At 46.4% G+C, this 12567-nt stretch overlaps 1 protein-coding gene across 2 annotated transcripts in view; it reads left to right on the top strand.

The window, feature by feature from the left end:
- The window catches only part of KLHL3 (kelch like family member 3), a 127085-nt gene extending 118134 nt beyond the window's left edge, over positions 1-8951 (top strand). For both annotated transcript variants that reach the window (XM_070374383.1, XM_005891693.2), the window contains 2 exons: positions 71-214; positions 4345-8951. In XM_070374383.1, coding sequence (XP_070230484.1) covers positions 71-214; positions 4345-4373 — 173 coding nt within the window. In that variant the 3' untranslated portion in view covers positions 4374-8951. The remainder of the gene's footprint in view (positions 1-70; positions 215-4344) is intronic.
- The last annotated feature ends 3616 nt before the right edge of the window (positions 8952-12567 follow it).

The raw sequence follows: 12567 nt of genomic DNA, 5'->3' as shown, positions 1-12567 counted from the left end.
TAGACTTATCTCTCACCCATTCTCTGTGCTCCTGCTCTCATGCCTCCTCTGGCCTCTATTTGATTCCCAGGGGTCTGTGCAGTGAATGGGCTCCTGTATGTGGTTGGCGGGGATGATGGATCCTGTAACTTGGCTTCGGTGGAGTACTACAATCCTGTCACTGACAAGTGGACACTGCTGCCAACCAACATGAGCACAGGGCGGAGCTATGCAGGTCAGTGTGCTCCACCCTACCCGCACCCCCACACTAGGGCCCGGGATGGGGTGGGGCAGGTGGGGCCCAGGTCAGGTCAGTTTGCTTAACTTGGGACCAAGTGCCTCCTCCAGGGATGGCAGATGATTGTCACATGTCACCACTCCTTCATGCTGTGCCCACGGCAGATACCTGTAATTAACACTCATTTCCCCAGTGAAATTGAAGGTAGCCTCCGAACTCTTAACAGTGTTCCAGGGAATCCCTTCCAACTGATCTGAGTTGTCATAAGAGGTTTTAGAATTTCATTGCCCTTCCTGACCAGCCTCCAAAACCAGGAAATACAAGATAATGTACATGTAAGTGCTAAAAGAAATGTGCTACACAGGCTTTAGGACATGACATGCGAGAAGTGGCAGAGTTAGGGAATACTTCCTGGAGGAGACAAAGCCTACCTAAACTTAAAGGCTGGGTCAGAGCTACACAGATAGCTGTTTTTTGCTGGGTACCCACTCCCTGCACCACAAAGCGGTGTGTTAGATATGGTAACTATTTCACAGCTTAGCTACTTCCCCTCATGTCAGACATTAAGTAGTTCTCAGAGTCTTCTTTTGCTATGATAAGTAATGCTCTAGTAAATAACTTTGTTTATAAATCTTTACCTACAAGATATTCTTTTCAACAACCCTCTGGTTGAATGAGACTGTATCCTTCCATTTTATAGATGATGAAACTGAAGTTTGGAATGTTTAAATAATCTGTCCAGGATCAAGTGACTAAAAAAAGTGTCAGAGTCAGAATTCAAACCCAGTCCTAAGCCCATGCCTTTTGTGCTACCATAACTCAGGGTTGGGGGATGAAGCAAGAGGCTGGAGGGAGGGGGGAGGAAAGAAGCTGCTGTAGAAGCTTTTTTTTTTTGGCATGTGAAATCAGTTCCCTGACCAAGGATTGAACCCATGCCCCTTGCACAGGAAGCACAGAGTCTTAACCACTGGGCTGCCAGAAAAATGCCTATGGTAGTGGGTGTGTGTGACAGTTTTGGTGAGGTGTAGGGCACAGGATCAGAGTTGGTGGGGCTGAGGTCAAGGGTCTCCAGGGAGACAAGCAAATATATCTATGTAGCTCAGCTCCTTGTATCTGGTTCTCCAGAAACTGGAAGAGTTAGAGCTAACATTTATTTATTGAGCACATACAGTATGCCAGTAATTGTCCTAAGTATTTTATGACCATTATCATTCACTATGACTCCAGTGGTATTCTTATTCTATTTTACATTAGAAAGGTCATTATTTCATTTTGTTTGGCTCTTAGTGCAAAGGAAGACTATGCCATGCAGGCTCAAAGGGCTTTGTATTGCGTTCTGTCTGCCCAAAGCTTCAATTAATGAATTTATTTTACCTTTTTTTTTTCCCTCATTGAGGATTTTTATCAACTAAATAGAAAAGATTTCAGGGCATTTTGGTCCTAGAGTGATTCTGTTCTCACTGTTACTTATTAAAACCAGCACTCTCATTTTCTCTCCAAAGCTGAAGTGAAAAGTGCAGGACATTTTCCTATATGAGGCAGGGAGGCCAGTGAACGATGCCCCCTTGGCTCCATGTGAGTCTTAATGAGAGGGGAAAGTGCAGGTGTGAGTGGTTAGAGTTTTGGGTATCTGCTGAGTATTTCATGTCCATTTCTTTACTGTTTGCTTACTCCAGAAGTAGGTGGCAGGGAGACGAGCAGATGTGCAGTTTATGTTCAAACCCATTGACTGAGTGAATCTGTTATCTTAGAATCGACGGAAATGGCCTGACGTGCAAAGATTTATGGACAAAGTTATTTATTGGAGCATTATTTATCATAGCAAAAAGCTGAGAAATACTTATTGTCGGACGTGAGGGACATAGCTAAATAAGCTGTGGAATATTTATACAGCAGACGTGTTTTTAATATGAGAATATGTTTGTGACAGGCTATTAGGTTAAAAAAAAGGATGATGCAAAGTATATGTACCATGTGAGCTTGGTCGAGCAGTCCTGGGTCACAGGGCTTGGACTAGCTCCTGCTTACAGAAATGGATATTGGAGTCACATCTGAATTCAAGTCCCAGCTTTGCCACTAGCCCTGGCCTCTGGGCAAGTCAGTCAGTCTGATTGAACCCCCGTTTTCTCATTTGTGAAATGAAAATAAAATCATATCAAGCCTCTTGGGGCTGTTGTGAGAATGAAATGTGAGAATATGTGGAAAGCGCCTAGCACAATGCCTGTCTGGCAGGTAGAAACCACTCAGTGGCTGATTATGACTATCATTAGAAGTCAGGATATATTCCAAAAAAGAGAATGGTGATTCTCTTTGTATGTAGGGATTAATTTTTTTTTTCTTGGTGTTCTTCTGTGTTATCTAAAATTTCCATAATGGGAATATTTTATTTTATAATCAGAAAGCTTATATAAAAAGCAGTACAGGAGCCTGCTTTTTAAAGAAATGCTACCTTGAGAAGGAGGAGCCTCAGATGCAGGCAGGATGTTCTGAAAGGCAGACAGCACATCTGGGTCTGAGGACGTGGATTCTGCCACCTCTGATCTTTTCTGTCTGAACCTTTATCCAGATATTGACATGAAATGCGTGTCTCAACAGAATCTCACCATTTGGGTGTCCTGGGCTTTCTTTTAGCGATGTTCTCTCAATCTTATTTTCAACCAGATTTGATAGTCTAGTCATGGGAATATGTTAAAGTAGGGCCCCTAGTTATACCTTACCTGTAAGTTAGAATTTGGTTCAGCTGCAGGTACCAGAAAACCTGTCAGGTACTTGCTTAAATAAGGAAGTATCTTATTTGTATGTATGTATTTGTCCCAGGCAGAAAGGAGTCCCTGGCTAGCCTGGAGGTTCAGACTGTTATTGAAGAATCAGGTTCCTCCTGTCTTTTCTGTTCTGCCAGCTTTATGAATAGCTCCTGCTGCCCCTTGCACCTTACGTGAGCTTCTTCCGGCAGGTCAAGGGAGAAAGCCAAAGCTGCAGTACTGGCAGACTTGTATTTACAATTGCATAGGCCAGGATTGCAGCACCTCCAGCTGCAAGGAAGTCTGGGAACCTGAGCTCGAAACTTGCTACTCTCAGTAGCAGAGGACAGCAAGTAGAAGGGGTGTTGGGTGAGTCAGCCTGCAAATGTCTGCTGCACAGCTGCAGCCCATTACACGTAAGATTTTAGGCTCATAAGTTAGCTGTTGAGTGTGGTTCAACTTGGCTAAAACAGTAACACATACAGACATGTTTGGAATGTTTATCCACGTGTAGAATTTAGCATTGGAGGGATCTTTCAGTTAGATGGGCTTCCGTTGATAGCTCAGTTGGTAAAGAATCTGCCTGTAACGCAGGAGACCCCAGTTCAATTCCTGGGTTGGGAAGATCCACTGGAGAAGGATTAGGCTACCCACTCCAATATTCTTGGGCTTCCCTTGTGGCTCAGCTGGTAAAGAATCCATCTGCAATGTGGGAGACCTGGGTTCGACCCCTGGCTTGGGAAAATCCCCTGGAGAAGGGAAAGGCTACCCACTCCAGTATTCTGGCCTGGAGAATTCCATGGGGTTGCAAAGAGTCAGACACAACTGAGCGACTTTCACATTCAGTTAGATGACCTTAAATATATGGGAACGGAGCCTAAAGAGGTACATGGACTTATCTGAAGCCACAATGCAGCTTGAGCGGTGGCAGAGCTAGGATGGGAATTTACTTGTTCTTGCTGCCATGAAGTCAGTCCATTGTTCTTTCCAGTTCATTTCCATGTCTGCTAAAAGGGGGCATGAATCACTCATCACTTCTCTTAAAGTGATACAAACTTAGAGCTGTGAGGTTTCCAGTGAGGGTGCTGAGTGCTGGAAAGAGGAGTCATTACAGTATGAGATGAGTTGGTGTGATGATGCGAGGTGAGACCTCTCATCTGTGGCGTTGAGGGACTGTGCTTTATGTTTAAGCATCTTGTGGGGACTTAGCTGTTACAGCAGGAAGCAGCAGCTGCTGACAACCTGAGTCCACAGGCCCTTTAGTGTTTGGTCATGCCCATTTCCCTTGACTGTGGCTTGGGATGTTGTTCATGAACTCCTTGAGACTCTGAATAAGTTTGCAGAAACTATTAATAATATGGTAACTTTCTCCCCCTTTCATCTTAGGTGTTGCTGTGATTCACAAGCCCTTGTGACCCCAACTCCCACTGCCAGGAGGTGGAGGAAGGGAGGGGTGCTGCCTGTGACTCAGCACAGCAGGACCACGCTGGTTGGATGCCACTCGCTGCCGGAGTCTGCAGTGGGGTGGGAACTGCCCTCCTCCAACTTGGCAGTATTGTCTGGGTGGGAAGACAGTGGTTGACCCCTGGCTTCCATGAGGTGTTTTGTCTCCTGCCTTGAGCAGTGGGTTCCTGATAGTTTTGGCTGCACCTTTGAGCATAGTGTGTGTGTGTGTGTGTGTTTCTATAGGGGTATTAGAGAAGCTGGAACTTGTGTGTGTGTGTGTGTGTGTAGGGGTGTGTGTGTGTATGTGCGTGTGCAGAACGTTTTGCTTCACTAAGTTGGGGGATGATGACGGTCTACTCCATTTCTGTACTACTGATCCTTCCGCTATGCTAAAAAACAAGTCACAGAAGCCTCTCTTCTGGATTGGCCCATGGGGACCTTGGGACTACGAAAGCTGCTGTCTACTGGAAGTGCAGTTGGACACACCAGGAATGTCCAGAAATGACCAGGCCCACGTGCTGGCCTAGACCACTGGCACTGTCTGCAGAAGAGTGGGGCTGTCCTGAAGCTGCCCCGTGTCCTCTGTGCACTAGAACTAGGACCGTGGGTTCTCCAGCCCCTTGACTGGGTGCTCTTCCTTCACCTCTTCTCCCAGAAGTTCTCATCAGAACTGCCTGGTCTCCGGGCCCCTGGTCTTTGATGTAATGGATTCCAAGTTTGGGAGATTTTGTGTCTCTTCAGCTGAGAAAACTAGCTCTTCAGTGAAGCACTGAAAAACACACTGGAGAAAAAAATACATGGGAAATAAAAGCAACAAAACCAAGTGGGAGGGCTTTGGTCCTTGCCCATAGCAGTCTCAGAGAAGACCCTGCTTCTGGGTTTTCCTGGGATAGGACGCCTCTGTTTATACTTATTATCCAGGTTTAATTATTCAGAGCATCCCATTTTACTCTCATAAGTGTTCTGGTTTGGTGGTGAAGTAAAAGGTCACCCTACCTCCAAACCTAAAGATAGGTTTTTCCTTGCACTGGATGGACTCGTGTGATTCAAATGGACACGGATGACTTTAAAGGGGTGTACCGGCTGGCCCTGGCCATCAGCAGTCTGTGATGAAGGTCCTAGTCTGTCTGACACCCTTGTCCTCTCCCCCATTCCAGGCCTATACCGTCTCTCCAGCCCTCAGAAATCCCACTCCTTGCTTCCGTGAGGGGAGACATGGTGCTAGGCCCTGGATGTGTGATGTCTCTCAGGAATACTTGCATTTTGAGAGAGGAGCTTGATGAAAGGTTTGCTAATTCACAGGTAAAATGATTAATGACACAACTTCAGGCATCTGGAGAGGGGTATTTGAGGGTGCACAGACTCACTTGCATTTAAAAAAAAAGAAGAAGAAAATTAAAGCTGTACTGTTCCTGAACTAGCAAGTTGCTTATATTGGAATTTCCAGCATAAGGAGGGGAGATCTTATGTCTGGAGCAGCCTCACAACTTGGGGACTGGGATTTACCCTCCCTGTTGTCAGGGTCCACCCTTAGGGAGCCAAGGAGCTTTATGAACCCTGACATTGGACTTCTGATACAACTGGGCCCCTTCAAGCAGATTTTGCAGGAGGCTGGCATTCTTCCCACTTCACCCCAAGTTAGAAACCCAGGACTCTCCCCAGCGAATTGGCCACTCTGTGTATTTACTGTATATTTATCGTGCACGAACCACTCAACTCTCTTGAGGGGGAAACATCTTCCGATGTTGAGCAGATATTATATCAGTGAGATGTTTGGAGAACACCAAGGCACCCAGGGTCTTTAGCAGCCTTGGGAAGGGGCTGAAATATCCAGCTTTGATGGACCTGGAAGAACAGTTCCGAAGATCCAAAGAGATCAAGACATGCTGTTAGCTGGGCTTTCCGCCCTTAACTGGCATGGAGGTGGCTGTGGTTTCAGAGCCCTGCCTGACTCTGGATCAGAAGCTGAAGGAATGTGCTTTCTGTTCCAAATGTTGTTCTCCTCCCTCTCTGAGGAAGGTTTGGGACTTTGTTTCAGGGTGCGTGTGTGAGTGTGTGTGTGTGTGCATGTGTATTGGTGATAAGGTTGGGGGTTGGGGTCTGATGCGTGCCGTCACACAGCTCCTGATTTCAAATGAAACGTGAAGTACCCCCCAACACTTAGAAGCTGAACTTTAATGCTTATCATGCTTGTGTAGGGGAGGCTACTGTTCATGGTCATCTTCCCAGAGAGGGTCCCCTCCATGAGAGCTAGCCAGCGTGTTTTCTGCTTTTGGATTTTTGCTGTTGGCCCCTTCTTACGTCTCCCTGCCCAGGAAGTGCTGCCCCTGTTGGCAGTGTTCTGAGGCTGTGTTCATCTCACCTCCATGCGTCCTTTCTCATGGGGACTAGAACACTGGTACGTCATCACCAAAAAGCCAATGTGCTGTATCTGCCCGCAGATGCCATCCAAAACTAGCTCTCCCTTTACCACCATATGATTTTCTCCCTACAGTGGGCACAACAGACTTATTTTCAAGTCTGTGCTGGTCATGTGGTAGGTGAGCCCCCCATACCCCTATTCTGACAGCCACAACTGCTTGTGAATGCAGCTTTGCCAGTGGTGTATCTGAAGTCTGATCACAGTGATGAAATGGAATTGCAGCCCAAGGTTAGAAGCAGCTTAGACTCTACTTGGATACTGATTTGGACAACAGAGAAGTCAGACTGAATTCCAAAGTTATTTCTCTTAAGTACCCAATGGCATCTCTCCATCTAAAAAGTTGCAGTATTATGCAAATGAAAGTGACCTCATTTTCTGCTATGCAATAAGAATACTTAATTCTTTTTGTGACAAACCAGTTGCAATATCCCCTAAGATGCTTTCTGAGCTGTCTTACTTTGATATCTGTTGTGTAATGTTTGTATCTTCCTGAGCCAGATGCTTTCAAAGATTGCCTTTTTATAAAACTGAAGCTATAGCTTTCAGGCTAAAATTTTAATGTAGATATTTTTATAAAATAATTTTTCACAATATTTGAATTGCTTCTTATTATCCATGATAATGAAATGTTATGTTCTATTGTGCCATTCACTCGAACATCATCCATGCCTGTAGGTATTTTCCCTTTGTTTCTCACCTTACCCAAACTGATTTTTCAGTAGCTTCAGGCTGACTTGGAGGCTTCTTTCTTACAACACATGCAAGGGAGATTGCTAAAAAACACATAAATCACTGGTGTTTTTTTAGTTGTTCAGGGTTTAACAGTAAGCCTAATGCAGCACTTACCCATCTATGATGCCTGTCTGCTTTTTCTGGAGACAGGCTTTCGGCAGGAGTGAGGCAGGGTGAGTCTGGTTGGCCCATCTCCTGGCATCTCTCACAGTCTGGCCTGGAGTCTGGCATGGAGAAGCCCAGGGAAAGGCCTGCCCTTCAGCATATACTCCAAGGAGGTTCTAGGTCCAGCTGACTAGTCTTCATTCTTTCCTATATCCTTGTTCTTCAGAGCTTCAGGCCTAAGCCCTTTGCTGCTGGATGATGTATGTCCCTTGAGAAAGCATCTTGTCAAGGAACTTGAAAAGAGTGGTCATGGACCCTGCTAAGAATGTGATCAGCGTGTGCTTTGCAGATGTTCATACTATACTTACAACTTACTCGTCTCTTGAGCTGTGTCTACACTCCAGGCTCTATTTTGTGTATTTATCTGGCAATTAGTCTCATGTAAAGAATCTTTATTATTTTTGGGACAGGTGCCATTTGACTTGCCTCTGTGCTCCCCATTCGTACCTTGGTGGATCAAGTTGGGAAGCTGAGCAAACTCATAATCCAATTAGCTGGAGTTTTTCTGTTTGCCGAGAGAGGCGAGGAGGTTAGAATGTATTTTTTTTTGTTTTAAGTTTTTGCACTATTTAGAGTCCTAAGCCCCTCATATTCAGCCATGCTGTGTATCTATTGCCCAAGCAGGAGAGCTCGCGGCACCTCTGACATTTGGGAGTGTCAGAGGTCTCTTCCATAGTGGATAATCACAACCTCAGAGCCCCTGCGCACCCCTTGTCATGGGGCTCGTGACTTACAGATTCAGCATTGGCCAAGCAGTAATTCATGGGACTGGAGCATTTGGAGCAACAAAGTGCCCCGGTGCTACGTTCTCACCTTTGGTTATGAGATTTCAAGTTATTTTATCCCCTTTTCAGTGGCAATAAGAACCTTTGTTGGACTTCTTGTTTAATTCGTACATAATGTGTAAAATACTTTCTTTGAAAGCAAATTCAAGGCACTGAATCTGTATGTCTGTGTGGGTGCTGTGTCCATGTGGCTGTCCATTGGCAGGCAGACTTGATCCCTGACGCCCTGTACACCACACTGCATGAGTCAGGTCCTTGATCGGGTGTTCTCTGCTTGGATGGTAGGAACCACAGAGCTTATGAAAGAACACTTGTCACCTGCTCCATCGGTTACAGTGCTAGCTGAGGAAAACAGTTCCTCACATGTATTCTTTTAACAGGACTCGTGTTCTAGTTTCCTGTAATTTATGTTCCTTTAATTTTAATAAAAGCTGAACTGTGAGAACCTTTCTCAGTATTTTATTTCTGTCACCCAGGCTGTCTATCCTGTCTCAGACATGAAAAGGACAGACCCACTCCTGCGTGCTTTTAGTTAAAAAATATTTTTTCTTCAAGATGTACTGGACAGAGTCTGGGTTCCTTTGGTGTCTATTGTCTGGCACAGTGCCAGATCCATGAAGCTCTTCAGTGAGGCCCAGAGAGGCCAGTCCCCTCAGTGGGTATGTGGACAACTGCCGGGTGATCACTGAGAGGTGAGTGAAATGGTGTCAGGCACCAGAGGAGGAAGCAGAGATTTGGCTATAAATAAACTGGTTTTTTTTTTAAAGTTTATTATAAGAACTAGAGATTGTATAGATATTTTGTTATGTTTAAATCATTAAAAATGCAAATATATTTTATCAGAGATACACAGCTGTTTATTAAACATGTTGACTTATAAAATATCAAAACCCATGAAATAATAGTCATAGCTAACATGTACTGAGTATTTGCTGTATGCCAGCACTTTTCTAAGTACTTTGCTTTTATCCACACATTTAATCCTTATCATGGTCTTCTGAGTTACTACTATTATCTTCATTTTACAGATAAAGATGTGAGATGCAGAGGGGCTAGACCACCGCCTGAGGTAGCAGTGCTGCAGGATACTGGTCACTCTCCCGAGCCTGGGTCCTTAGTCTTCTCGCTCCAGCTGTGAGGAGGGGAGGAGGGTGTGCTGAGAAGCACCAAGGAGAGGGAGGCCCCAGGGGTCCCTGGGGAAGTACAAACCTGGCTCAAGAAAAATACTGCAGCCCAAGTTTTCAGTCATTTGGACCAACAATGTCCCAGTGTTACATTAATGGCGAATAATCACATTTGTTACTCTAGTGCCAATGGCACTAACCGCTATTGATTATATCTCTCCTTGGACAGAAGCCTAGAGAGGTGAATCTAGTTGTCTGAGGGTGTGTTATAAGTGAGCCGGGGCTCAGACCCAGATAGAAGCTATTTTGGTCCACAACTGAGTTTGAGAATCAGGCTGAGAAGAGGGCTGAGGATGTGCTTGTTTCCATCATCATAGTGGCAAGCATTTATTGTACATTTGCTTAGCAGCAGGTCCTGGGCTTTAATGCCCACAGCACCTCATAGAGAGGAGTGATGCTCAAGTCACAGGATCGCAGGGGCTAGTTAAGTGGCCTGCAGTCAGACAGAACCTTGAGAAGTGATGCAGACCCTGTCCTCCTGCTAGGCTGCTTGTGGAGCTGTGGCACCCTTGATCCCAGTGGGCTGGACCTTATGTGAGCCTCCTAGAGTGAGGAAGTTGCCAACATCCGGTCCTCCAGGGCCATCAGAGAGGCAGAGCCGTGTGCCAGCCTGCCGTGGAACCACTCCTTGGCCTTGTCATCCCCGCTGAGAGGATCCTGGGGAGGGACAGATGAGCAAATGGCTGCTAGTTGGAGCACACACACCTTTCCCTCCCGTTGACCCTTTGACCTGGTTTCTTCTTACCCAGAAGGTCCAGAGTGAAATCATATTTGGTAGCTTTTCTACCAACTTATTCTTTTACAATTTACAAATAGGGTCTTTTGACCCTACCTAGTTAGTTTATTTTAATACAAAATCTGTTGTTTCTGTCTGCCTCCTGAGATTTTCAGGGAGTGGCCTGCGTCTCCTACTGACCACTCCTTTCTGCCCAGGCAACTTCCCTATAAAGTTCTATATCAAGGCCTATGGAGGGGGGACATCTGGCTGGGACTCTGGACATCTTCTAATCCAGCCTCTGTGTTTGCAGAAGAGGAGCCTGGGGCTTGAAGCTGTAGACTGGCCTGAGCTCCTGTGGCAGAGCCAGGTCCCCGTGGGGTCCAGAGAGGCTACAGGGCCGTGCCTTCCCACCTGTACCTGAGGAGGCTCTGGGGCTGAGAAAAGACAGTGACTGCAGGCTTGAGGGCCACCACCCTCTCTGGGTTAGGAGAGAGGAGAGGTAGGTGGTCCTGTCCTGGCAGGCCTGGTCTTTCTGAGATTCCTGCCCTGTGGTCACTCCAGCTTCAAGGCTTGTTCCAGATGCTCCCTCAGCTGTCTTTGTCCTTCACTAGCTGCAGATGGGAGGAACCCCTGCAAGGGCGGGGGGGGGGGGGAGTCCCTGCAGGTGGCTGTGTGGCCTGCATGGAACCCCTTCCCGCTCTCTGGGACTCAGTTCCTTATCTGTAAACACAGGGCTCTTGTGTCCTTAGGAGCATTTACTCTACTTGCAGGGTCTTGTTCTTGCTCCCACCTGATTGGGGAGGAGATGAAACTCGGAGAGGCCAAGCTACAGTGGGGAGCTAGGATCTGAACCCATATCTTCCATGGAAGTAGTTTTGGATGACCCTGCTGCACGTGTATTTAAGCTCTTAGGCCACTGGGCCCTGCCAAACACATGCATGATCAGGACTGTTTGGTGAGTCTTCTAACTGTGAGTTTTTATAAGGACTGGAAAGTTGGCTTTAGATCTCTTTCCTTCTCTGTTTTCCTTCCCTTCCCCTTCTCAGTTCCCAGCTGCCTCTGAGAGAGACCACCCCTACCCCATCTTTCCTAGTATGGGGGATCTTTCATCCTCCTTTCACAATATGTTCTGCAAACATTTATTCATTCAACAGAAATGCATTCAGCACATTGTGTTGGCTACTTGAGATACAACTGCCAACAAAGCAGGAGGTCCCTGAGGACTGGAGGCTGGAGTTGTGTAAGGGACACAGTTGGTAAATGGGTACAGTATAGTGTGCTAGTCGGGGGTGGGCAGAGAAACATGCTCACCCAGAGAAAGACAAGCTCATAGAGACCTAGGGAAAGGGTGTGAGATTCACACAAAGGAAGAGAGATAGAGACCAAGAGAGACACTGTGACACACAGAGATAGAAACAGAGGGAAACAGAAACACAATGAATGAGATGCATGCACATTGCCGGAGGAGATGCCATTTTTATAGAAATACATAGGCAAGCCAGACAGAGCCAACATCGTTTCTTAAAGTGACAGGAGACACGTCAGTTTAGAGCTTCATATCAGAAGCTTCTGAGTCTGGAAACATGAGTTCAAATGTGATCTTGGTCAGGTGGTCTTGTGGTTTAGAGCCAGTCTCTTTGCCTCTTAGCTGCAGCACCCTCAACTGTAAGATACAGATGGTAGTACCAGTTTTGTGAGCTTTTGCAGAAGGTTACATGAAAAGGCCCTGAAACAGAAGGCAGTCACTCAAGGTTCCAGGGAGACTGGGCCTGGCAGAGCAGCCTCTGGAATGAGAAACCCAATTTCTGCAGTGACAGCACAGAGAGCATCCTGACTGCATGTGGTCACCGGACCAGGTACGATGGAGGGGAGATAGACAGAAGAGAGGATGAAGCTCTCTACCCTGAGTCTTGTCTGGGCTGGGGATGCACCCAGGGCTTAGCTTCTGAAGGAGGCCCCCAAGGGAAACAATGCAGACGGGGCCTGCTTTCACCCGGCAGTCACGTGGCTTCTGTTTGGCGCAACTGTTGTTTCAACTCCTTTTGTTTTCTCCTTTCCTCTGGGTGGTGATGGGGGCTTGTCTCATGAGTTTACTTCCTGCTCCAGGAGCAGAGCATCTCCCTTGATTTGATCCCACTGACTGCACAGAACATGGGA

Source organism: Bos mutus, chromosome 7 (genome assembly GCF_027580195.1).
Source record: "Bos mutus isolate GX-2022 chromosome 7, NWIPB_WYAK_1.1, whole genome shotgun sequence".
NCBI classification, from domain to species: domain Eukaryota; kingdom Metazoa; phylum Chordata; class Mammalia; order Artiodactyla; family Bovidae; genus Bos; species Bos mutus.
The sequence above is the reverse complement of the archived record's forward strand: the minus strand, read 5'-3'. Positions and strand labels throughout refer to the sequence as shown.